Here is an 11291-nt window from a genome sequence, read left to right as displayed (position 1 = left end):
CATTAGCTGTTCTGAGGTTGATTAAACAGGACAAATAGGGCAGAAATAATGGCGCTGTAAATTGGCTGCTTTTAATGTTGATTTACTCACATCATGCTCCATGCGGTGCAATTACCTCGGCGCGCGCTCTTCGATGTCATAAATCTAGATTTTGTGTCAAAAGTAGCACCTGTAGCGAAACTCATTATTTAACCATATAACACTTTAAATTCTCGAAAGCATTCATCGTGACAATCGCGCCGTTAAGGCACACTATTTTGTATAAGTAACCGGCACTCAGCATTGTTGGCTATTACTGCGATTCCTATAACTACGATTCCACTCGACAAATACGTCTTTTCTTTTTTTTTCTTTTTGGTGCGGAGGCATAATATGCCCCATTATGCTTATATCCGTCGGGGTTGGTGTGACCGAAAGATGGTACCAAAAATGGCAGACGGCGTAAAGAATAAAAACACGTAAAAAAAAGAAGAAATGCTCGCATTGACGTCAAATTTCTCAGGGAGGCTCGTGTAAAACAAAGTAAATTAATGGCTTTGTAAAGAAAATTTTGCATATTTCAATCTGGGTGCCAATGCAACCCGGGCTTCCGGGGTGCGAGACGAGCACCCCGATGCCACGTCGGCTCCACCGTCCTGACTGATTAAAGGCGTGCGTAGTGCTTGCAGTGAGGCCCGTGGAAAGGTTGACCCTGTGCGAACGCAGCCAACCCGTCAGCGACGATGCCAGCACGTGCGCTCTCTACTTCGACCCCATCGCGAGGGCGGTAATGTCTGCTCTGTCAAACAAGATCATCTCGCCGTTTGCGCCCTACTACGCTGTCGAACATTTCAAGCGTGCAGTTCCTCGCATGTCGAAAACATAAATCGGAAAAACTTCACCGAAGCCACTATAACGGTTTGCATTCTCACACGTGAACAGAGGCCTGCCGAAAGCTTTATTTTGCGAGTTTCACTGGACATATAGAAGTTCACTGATACAGATATCAATGTATTTCGCGTTTGAAAACAGTCTGTGATGAATACATTCACAGAGGTGGACAGCAGTCGGGTCACGGATGCCTGTCCTCAGTGTTCGGCCTCGTGTCACATAAGAAACTGGGCCCAGTATTCACAAAGGCCCTTACGCATGAATTGTTCGTATGAACTAACACAGTCCAATCCTGTTGATGGAAGATGGTTAGCGAAGGTGGTCTGCCAACGGCGACCAGTACTTACGAACGACAGGCTTTGTAAGTTCAGCCCGTCATTTTATTCCAAACTCAAAATCTCAACGGCCCCACTTTGCACGCTTATTGGACCGTTTAAGGTCGACAAGCTGGATAATATTATGTTCTTCCATTCAATTCAGTGCCTACGAGGGAGCGAAACCCTGCCTCTTTGTGGCCGAGCCTGATCTAATAAAACAGGTCCTGGTCAAAGACTTCCAGCGTTTACCGAACAGGATGGTATGCTAATTTCATTCTTCGATTTTTTTTCCTTTACCTAAAGATACTTATTGATCTGCGCCCCGTGAGCATTTAAAGCGCACATAAATTGTTAGTACTACCTAGTTAGTTGCTCAGGAGGTCGTACTAACAATGGCGCAATATACTCTGTAGTCAACAGTAATGTCATGTCAGCTTGGCAAGAACAACTGTACTCAAACAATTTCTCGATATCTTGACAAATAATCGATGCCAAGTTCAAGTACAGCAGATTTAAACATAACGCAATATAAGCGAAGAAGCCTTTATTTTTGGACGACCCTTAAAGCTTTCTAGAAAGCTGAATCTTCAAATCAGAGGGCAGTTTACAAAACATTGTGGTTTAGATGCGCACTTCAGGGTGGAGCGGTACCTTCAGTGTTCTTGCTGCTTTTGTATTCCTTTCTTTACTTTTTTAACCGTTAACTTCATTGTCCTTTGCAAGATAGCAACCCGGACGCGCATCTGGTGGACCTCCCCGTCTTTAGTGTTCTCTTTCCGCTCTCTCTCTCTCTCTCTCTAATGACAAAATTATTGTCACAGACAAGGCCCTATGTCATCAAATCACTACATCCAGATGCAGAGCCACACTGATTATTCTTGCGCGTTTGTTATTGCAGCTGCAACAAAAAACAAATTCCATGTTGGATAGCATGATTCTAAGGGCAGCCGTGGACCGCTGGCGATCAATTCGAGCCGTTTCGAGTCCAGCATTTTCGTCTGGAAAGCTGCGCAAGGTGCGTATAGCAAGATACAGAGGATGCAATCAAGCATTACTCATTGTGCTTCTCGAGAATGCGAGAAAGTGCCAATTCAACTATTGTGTAATGCCCCCTTATATTACCTCACTAAAACATCGAAGTGTCCTTGTTTTCCTCTGCGCGTGTGGTAGGTGACTGTTCGCTTGTAGCCAATTATCGATCGTACATTATGAAATACATTTTCTCGCTCGTAAGCAATCGCGAGACGTTGAAATATTCATTGGTGTGTGGCGAGTTTCCGTGTCCCAGTAACGGCAGCAGATGGTAGTCTAAAACTCCCACTTCTATTGGGGATACGGGATACACAAGATAGATTGGCTATTGCTCGTCATCATCACCATCAGCCTAGTTGCCCACTGCAGGGCAAAGGCCTCTCCCATACTTCTCCAACTACCCCGGTCATGTACTAATTGTGGCCATGTTGTCCCTGCAAACGTCTTAATGTCATCCGCCCACCTAACTTTCTGCCGCCCCCTGCTACGCTTCCCTTCCCTTGGAATCCAGTCCGTAACCCTTAATGACCATCGGTTATCTTCCCTCCTCATTACATGTCCGGCCCATGCCCATTTCTTTTTCGTGATTTCAACTAAGATGTCATTTACCCGCGTTTGTTGCCTCACCCAATCTGCTCTTTTCTTATCCCTTAACGTTACACCCATCATTCATCTTTCCATAGCTCGTTGCGTCGTCCTCAATTTCAGCAGAACCCTTTTCGTAAGCCTCCAGGTTTCTGCCCCATATGTGAGTACTGGTAACGCACAGCTGTTATACACTTTCCTTTTGAGGGATAGTGGCAACCTGCTGTTCATGATTTGAGAATGCCTGCCAAACGCACCCCAGCCCATTCTTATTCTTCTGGTTATTTCAGTCTCATGATCCGGATCCGTGGTCACTACCTGCCCTAAGTAGATGTATTCCCTTACCACTTCCAGTGCCTCGCTACCTATCGTAAACTGCTGTTCTCTTCCGAGACTGTTAAACATTACTTTAGTTTTCTGCACATTAATTTTCAGACCCACCCTTCTGCTTTGCCTCTCCAGGTCAGTGAGCATGCATTGCAATTCGCCTCCTGAGTTACTAAGCAAGGCAATATCATCAGCGAATCGCAAGTTACTAAGGTATTCTCCATCAACTTTTATCCCCAATTCTTCCCACTCCAGGTCTCTGAATACCTCCTGTAAACATGCTGTGAATAGCATTGGAGAGATCGTATCTCCCTGTCTGACGCCTTTCTTTATTGGGATTTTGTTGCTTTCTCTGTGGAGGACTACGGTGGCTGTGGAGCCGCTATAGATATCTTCCAGTATTTTTACATATGGCTCATCTACACCCTGATTCCGTAATGCCTCCATGACTGCTGAGGTTTCGACTGAATGAAACGCTTTCTCGTAATCAATGAAAGCTATATATAAGGGTTGGTTATATTCTGCACATTTCTCTATCACTTGATTGATAGTGTGAATATGGTCTATTGTTGAGTAGCCTTTACGGAATCCTGCCTGGTCCTTTGGTTTAGAGAAGTCTAAGGTGTTCCTGATTCTATTTGCGATTACCTTAGTAAATACTTTGTAGGCAACGGACAGTAAGCTGATCGGTCTATAATTTTTCAAGTCTTTGGCGTCCCCTTTCTTATGGATTAGGATTATGTTAGCGTTCTTCCAAGATTCCGGTACGCTCGAGGTTATGAGGCATTGCGTATACAGGGTGGTTAGTTTCTCTAGAACAATCTGACCACCATCCTTCAACAAATCTGCTGTTACCTGATCCTCCCCAGCTGCCTTCCCCCTTTGCATAGCTCCTAAGGCTTTCTTTACTTCTTCTGGCGTTGCCTGTGGGATTTCGAATTCCTCTAGGCTATTCTCTCTTCCACTATCGTCGTGGGTGCCACTGGTACTGTATAAATCTCTATAGAACTCCTCAGCCACTTGAACTCAGCAACATGAACAGCAGGTTGCCATTATCCCTCAAGAGAAAAGTATATAATAGCTGTGTCTTACCAGTACTCACCTATGGGGCAGAAACCTGGAGGCTTACTAAAAGGGTTCTACTCAAATTGAGGACGACACAACGAGCTATGGAAAGAAGAATGATAGGTGTAACGTTAAGGGATAAGAAAAGAGCAGATTGGGTGAGGGAACAAACGCGAGTTAATGACATCTTAGTTGAAATCAAGAAAAAGAAATGGGCATGGGCAGGACATGTAATGAGGAGGGAAGATAACCGATGGTCATTAAGGGTTACGGACTGGATCCCAAGGGAAGGGAAGCGTAGCAGGGGGCGGCAGAAAGTTAGGTGGGCGGATGAGATTAAGAAGTTTGCAGGGACGGCATGGCCACAATTAGTACATGACCGGGGTTGTTGGAGAAGTATGGGAGAGGCCTTTGCCCTGCAGTGGGCGTAACCAGGCTGATGATGATGATGATGATGATGATGATGATGATGATGATGATGATGATGATGATTGCCGGCTTTGTCTCTTAACGCACACATCTGATTCTTGCCTATTCCTAGTTTCTTCTTCACTGTCTTTAGGCTTCCTCCGTTCCTGAGAGCCTGTTCAATTCTATCCATATTATAGTTCCTGATGTCCGCTGTCTTACGCTTGTTGATTAACTTGCTCGTACTACCTAGTAAAAAACGGATTTCGCAGTCTACTGTCGTGTTAGTGCGACTGTTCTTTCTCTAAGAGAGATATTCGCTTCGACTACGAGCTTGAATGCAGGGAGATATTTTCTTCTTTTTCCCACAACGAAGCAACGTGCCACAGTGCGCAACATTCAACAATGGGAAAGTATCCTAATGCAATGCACTGCAGGAGGATAACATCCCAAAACTTTCCTGGAGGTTAAAGCAGATACTTGGAAAGGTTGTCATGTTAACTATTTAAATCGATGGTAGTTTAGTTGTTGTGGTACAATCCTAAAGATATACAACTTCTCGGAAAAAGCGCTCACTGAGCACACCAGCATTCTATAATCACATAGCAGCTATAGTGAACACGGAGAATGTTATTAGGGTTGCATCTGTGATAACCTGCCAAAGGTCAGTTTGCAAACCTTAAGAAGTAATTTTGGCTACAGGAACTGCTCACACCGGACCGCTTTTGCTTTAGAATATCCACCACAGTGTATTATACAAATCAAAATTCTGGTTCGATGTTGCTTCAACTATTCCTTTTCATGATCTACTCTGTATAACACCGCATGCTTTCTGACAAAAAAAAAATCAGAATTACTACAACTCTTTGAACCAGCAACTGCCTCTGGTTGCTATATATTAGATGATCACTTAGTTTTTCGTCAAACGTATTTTTCTTTTATCTGCTTTTGTCTGCAAAGGTTGTGTGGGATGCATTGCAGATTTATGCACTGATTCAGAACTGCGCGATGATTACGTCCAACCACCTTAAAGAAGCTGCGGAAAGAAATGAAGACATCGATTTGAAAAAGTAAGTGAGAATTCACACGTTCTGCTATCGCCACGCTGGCTCGACCCCTCTGGCGTTATGCCGCCGAGTGCGAAGTCGTATGTTTGGTTATCGTTCAGACAGCCTCATATCATTGCTAATGGAAAGCACAAAAGGCTAGTGTGTCAAGATTTCAATGGGCGTTAAATCATCCTAGGCGGCAAAATATTTCAGATCCCTCAAATACGGCTTGTCGGATAGCCGTTGCTTTGCTTTGAGGCGTCGCAAAACTCTACAAATCAGCCGTCATTCCGCAAACGAAGGTACCTTTCTTTTTTATTTTCATTGTGTGCACAATGTCCGTATTAAATGTGAGCTTCCGCGTGCACTCTGTGTCCATCTGTGTTGGCTGCAAGTGATAATCGCGAAAGGTTATTTCTTATGAATACTGGAGATACGCCAACGCACGCACATGCACCATTATGTTTCTCACGTTGCACGGAGATTGAAGAAGGACCGACGCTTTCATTGCGTCTGCTAAACCAGGTGACCTTCCAGATGGGCCCTGACCGCAGGACATTTATGGTTGAGCCCACAGCCGTATGATAAACATCAGTACCGCCGGTGGGCGTCAGCAGTGCGTTGCAGTGCGTGCAGTATATTTTTAAGCTAAACCCCAGCCGTTCTGACTTCAGTGCAAATATAATGATGCGGATGAGCGATGATTCTTACTCAAAAGTAGCAAGTACTTAATTGAGAGCATCCCCCCAACACTTGCATTGCAGTTCGCGCTGACGGAGTGTGCAGGTTATTTAAGAGTCTTCACTAGTGACTTCAACGTGCATCACCAGTTATGAAGCACCAATATTAGCGCCAGACAGCAGAGTGACGGCAGCCTAACGTATCGACGGAGCACTTGCTTTGACTTGACTGATTTCCAGGCGCTTTGCTGCGGGCACAGACAGTGTTCCCTGTATCCCGCTACCTCTTTCTGTTCCCCCTTTCCTTTCCCCCAGTGTAGGACGGGAAACCAGACGCTTGTCTAGTTGACCTCCCTTCCTTTCCTCTCTTTGCTAACTATCTCTCAGTACCGCCAGTTGATCAACGGCATGAAATACAACGCATATAGCAAATTTCATTAGATATATATCTAAAGTTTAGACACATCCTCGATGTCCACCGACAGCTCATACTCATACGCGAGAGCGTTAATATAAGCTAGCTGATTCCATTGTGCGGCAAAACAATGGTTCGACTCATCTTCTTCTGCATCTAGATGGCCGCAAGAGATATACATGGGCGTATGACATTTGCCACAGAGCCTTAGTGCGTGGCGGAGCGGCCGGTACTTTCTTATGTTTCATGTAATGTTACAATACCTGCCCCCCCCCCCACTCACACACACACACTCCGGGTTTGCATTGCTTTCTCTCAGACCCTTCGGCCACTATTCGCTGGACGTGATGGCAAGGTGCGCGTTCGGCACAAGATGTTACTCCCACACGGACTCCTCCAACGAGTTTGTGACAGAAATAAACAAGGCAGCGTCTGCAAGAAGAATGTCCTGGAAGGTTATTGTTGCAAGTAAGCCTTGCTCCCAGTTCTGAATATGGCACAGAAAGACATACACACGTACACACATACGCACACACGCACATAGGCTCACACGAACACACGCTTGCTTTAAACCTTCCAGCAATGCTTCTTCCAGCGTCGAGAACAATGTCATCAACTTCACTAACCTGATAGTGCGTTCAATAACTTCTCGACTTGCATCTAGCTTCACACTCTAAAACCAGTTTACAACTTTTGGAGCCTATTTTTGTCAAACAACAATGATCGTCATTTATATCGCGTGCCTATTTTGTTTAATTTTGCGTGACCGGTACTCGCAGATTCCGAACGACATGTGCGTTATCAAAGTGACAGCACTCTTGACGGGAAAGTAGCGAACACAGACTTTTCAAGAAAGGATTGGCCAGAAAGGCAAATGATTGCCGTTGTTATACAAAGATACGCACAAAACTTTGTAAAGTTTTTATGAGTGGCTACAATATATTATTGTTACGTAAAGCGTGAAACAATGAACACACGAAAACACCTTCCCCTAGTCCCTTTCCGAGCTTTCTTTATCAATTGTAAGAAAGTTACGCCGATTCTTTGTCAAGTTAACTTTCGCTAGAAAGGGATTAAACATGCACATATAGTATTAGGAAAAGTATCGAATGGTTGTCGCAGATCGTTTGTTCCAGCCTTCCTTCCCAGGTTTGCTCGAATTGATGATAATGTGATCTATCACTTTCAGTGCTTTTTCCTGGACTCAGCAAGTATTTTGGATTGAGTACACTAACCGATGATGACTTGGAGTACTTCAGAAAAGTTTGCCAATGCATCATGAACGAAAGACGGCAGAGTGGCCACGTACGTTCTTCGTGTTAATGCGTAGTGAGTTCGTGGGCTAGCCGGTGCGACCTTTTGAGGAAAACGGAGTGCTAGATTGGTACAGAACTGCTGGTAGTAATTTGTCATGTCAGTGGTTTTGTCGTCGCATAATGAACGCCAATTGATTATTTAGTTAGTACACCCCGCAAGACTATAGTTAAAAAAATCAAAATTTCGCCAAAAAAAGGTCAACTACTGACAGCGACCGCAAGGCTTATAATTGCGCTTGAACTCTTCGATTGGATGGTGTGTGGGCGCGACACAGTACGCAGGGGAACTCCTGCTGGATAGAAGAAACAGCACCCTGGTCGATACCAGGAGTCTAGCGATGGTGGCTTGATGAAGAGCGCGGCTAATGGTGCTGCAGGCGTCGCACCATGACAGTGCACAAGGTGAGACGGACGAGAAACCGTTGGCCTTAGTCAGCGTCCATCCAGCGAAGTATACATAATGTTAGCTTGATCTTAGCTACCAGTTCTGCTAAACCCGAGACACAGCAGCTCAGTAGGAATGGTAGTGTGCTAGTGGGCGTGCGCACAACGCTCATGCCAATAGCAGAATGTACAAGTTCACAGAACGCTAACACCGAACTAACGCCTTTGCATTGCGGTACAATGCATCAATCAAAATTCTATTATATGTAAGCCAGCTGACAATCAGTTCAAATATTTGGATGTCTATTCTTTTGAAAAAGGCGTTTTATAGTAGTCACTACGCAAAGTTAAGATTTACTGTTCGTGCCATGTACTACGAGTAGTGCGTACTAAAATAAATCTAATCCTACTTAGTTTCAACGGTGCTGCTCTTGAAAGTTTTCAATCCACAAAAATGATAGAGCTTACCTAGTGACAGCTCCTCCCATGACCAGACTTTAAACGACTGCGCCTCTTTCCGCTGCAGAAAACGCACTTCCGTGCATTTCTATCTGACTAGATGGCCACCATCGGCCTAAGGAAAATTCATTCAGATACCATAAATTTTTCCGGTGCAGGCACTCTACAGGATTTTGTTCTCTTAGTGACCCTGTTCAGTGTGCCCCATGCCGAAGCTGTCAGTGTTCCAAAGATGCAGCACAAATATACAAATGTGCATCACGCCCTCTAAGCCGGTGCTTTAACAACTTGGGCGACCACAGAGTTAGAAAGAGCCGTTCAAGACACACTAGGAAGTTTGTGGCTTAGTACAAGTATGCAACACCCGGAAAACTTGCCTGCGTGGCTACGAATTTGCATCAGCTGCTTCTCTACAAAGAAAAAAAAACGTCATCAGGGCAATACATCACCAGACGTCACCTTGCATCTGAATGTCAATCTCAATCCAAAGATGTACAAACTCCACGTACTAGGCCTTCACATACCTTCATGGCAAGGCCGAACATACTCTAAGCTTTTTCGCCAACACATCACCCAAGTAACACATATGATGGAGCGCATTATCAACCCTCAGCAAAGACTCCTTCAGAAAGATATACTCTGAATCTTATAAGCTCTCACAATGAGCAGAATAACGTACGGCCTAGTCAACCATAACGTCCCTCAGAACTAGAAGAACCCGATAGGCACCATCCTATACACGGCACTAAAGGCAGTGCACATACTACCGAACCATCTGCCCTGGACGTCGTACAGGGTGCGAAGGCTGAAAAACACGTCATGCGGCAACCGGGCTTCCCTCTCGTTTCTTTCTGGACAAGCTGCCCCATCAAGTGGCACTGCTGAGAAGTCCGCGCTTGACCTCCGAGACGAGACGCGTGGCCCGCCGGTGCCTGCGAGCACAGAGAATTGTTGCCTTGCTTGCCGCACATACCGTGAAACGTACTCAGTAATCTAAGTCGGCAAGATGTGCATTGAAGAGCAGCATATAACCGGTGTGTTCATGGCGCAGCTCACTAAAGCGTTGATGTGAAAGACGTTCATTGAACAATAGCATATGTCCTTTGTGTTTGTGATGCAGTTCGCTAATGCGTCTGGTTGCTATCCCTGAGGAACCCTTGTGACATGGGCTTGATTCCGCCCGTAGCGCGGCACATTTTAAAGCGGTACATTCCCAATGGCACATGCCTAGTTACATACGTTTGCATCAAAAACGTTCATCGAAGACCCGCACAGGCCGAGTGGAACATGCCCAGCACAGCAAGTCGGCGTCAAAGAGTTTATTTGAACAGCAATACCTACCCAGTCCCGCATCTACTGTGACCAATTTCAGTGGGAAAGGGTTTCGTTGAAGAGCGGCACGCATGTAAATATTACCACACATTCACTTACACCCAAGTTGGTCTGATGGTTGGTTCCGAAACCTGTTCGCTCAGCAGAGCCTCCCATGTGACCATGGACCACCCAGTGACCCAGGTAGGTGGTAAAAGAGTTACGTACATACACACATACATACATAGCCCCCAGAACGTGCGCGGAGTACCTTAAGAATGCCGACGCACTACAATTAATTTGGTCCTGTGTTAACGATAGGTTGGGAAAACACCGCGTGGGTAGACGCAACAGTAAGGCTATCAGGATTAGGTTCAACCACTCGGGGCCCTTTAGCATGCACACAACATGATAGACCTGCCTATTTGGAATTGCCCCTCCCCTCCCCCCCCCTCCCCCATCGTAAGAAAAGACCCGCCGTCTTGCTTAATAGCTTCGGTATTGCGCTGCTAAGCAAGAGGTCGCGGCATCAAATCGCGGCCACGGCTGCCGCATTTCGCTGGCGGGGAAATACAGAAACACACATGTACATATATTGAGGTACACCTGCGTTAAAGAACCCCACGGGCTCAATATTAGTCCCCACTACGGCATGCCTCATAATAAGATCGTGGTTTTGGCCCGTAAAACCTCCTAATACAATTTTTAATCTTAAGAAATTCGAGGCTGAAATGAAGGTCACTTGTTCCTCAGACGTTAGACACCATCGACATTGACCCGCCATATTCAGAAATTCACCATGTATGACCTCAAGCAACTTTTGACTGAAAGTGAGTTTTCCTAAATTAGCACTCTTTGATGCTTCTGATACTCAAAATTTATTTTAAAAACGAATGTGATAACAACATCATGCCTTTTCTTCTTAGCGCCACGATGATTTTTTACAACTCATCATGGATACCCAAGAAGGCAACCTGGCTTCCAACGAAGATGGCATTGTGAAGCCAGAGAACAGGCTTTTTGGTCTTGGTTCGGGGACTAAGCAAGTTTCAGCAGACAGTAATAAACGTGAG

At 45.3% G+C, this 11291-nt stretch overlaps 1 protein-coding gene across 1 annotated transcript in view; it reads left to right on the top strand.

The window, feature by feature from the left end:
• The first annotated feature begins 1356 nt into the window (after positions 1-1356).
• Positions 1357-11291, top strand: part of LOC142583598 (cytochrome P450 3A21-like) — a 28833-nt gene continuing 18898 nt past the window's right edge. Inside the window, exons 1-6 of the mRNA XM_075694087.1 lie at positions 1357-1447; positions 2086-2202; positions 5586-5674; positions 7068-7216; positions 7938-8053; positions 11145-11286. Of these exons, the coding sequence (XP_075550202.1) occupies positions 1445-1447; positions 2086-2202; positions 5586-5674; positions 7068-7216; positions 7938-8053; positions 11145-11286 (616 nt within the window). The 5' untranslated portion in view covers positions 1357-1444. The remainder of the gene's footprint in view (positions 1448-2085; positions 2203-5585; positions 5675-7067; positions 7217-7937; positions 8054-11144; positions 11287-11291) is intronic.

This window comes from Dermacentor variabilis, chromosome 5, assembly GCF_050947875.1.
Source record: "Dermacentor variabilis isolate Ectoservices chromosome 5, ASM5094787v1, whole genome shotgun sequence".
NCBI classification, from domain to species: domain Eukaryota; kingdom Metazoa; phylum Arthropoda; class Arachnida; order Ixodida; family Ixodidae; genus Dermacentor; species Dermacentor variabilis.
The sequence above is the reverse complement of the archived record's forward strand: the minus strand, read 5'-3'. Positions and strand labels throughout refer to the sequence as shown.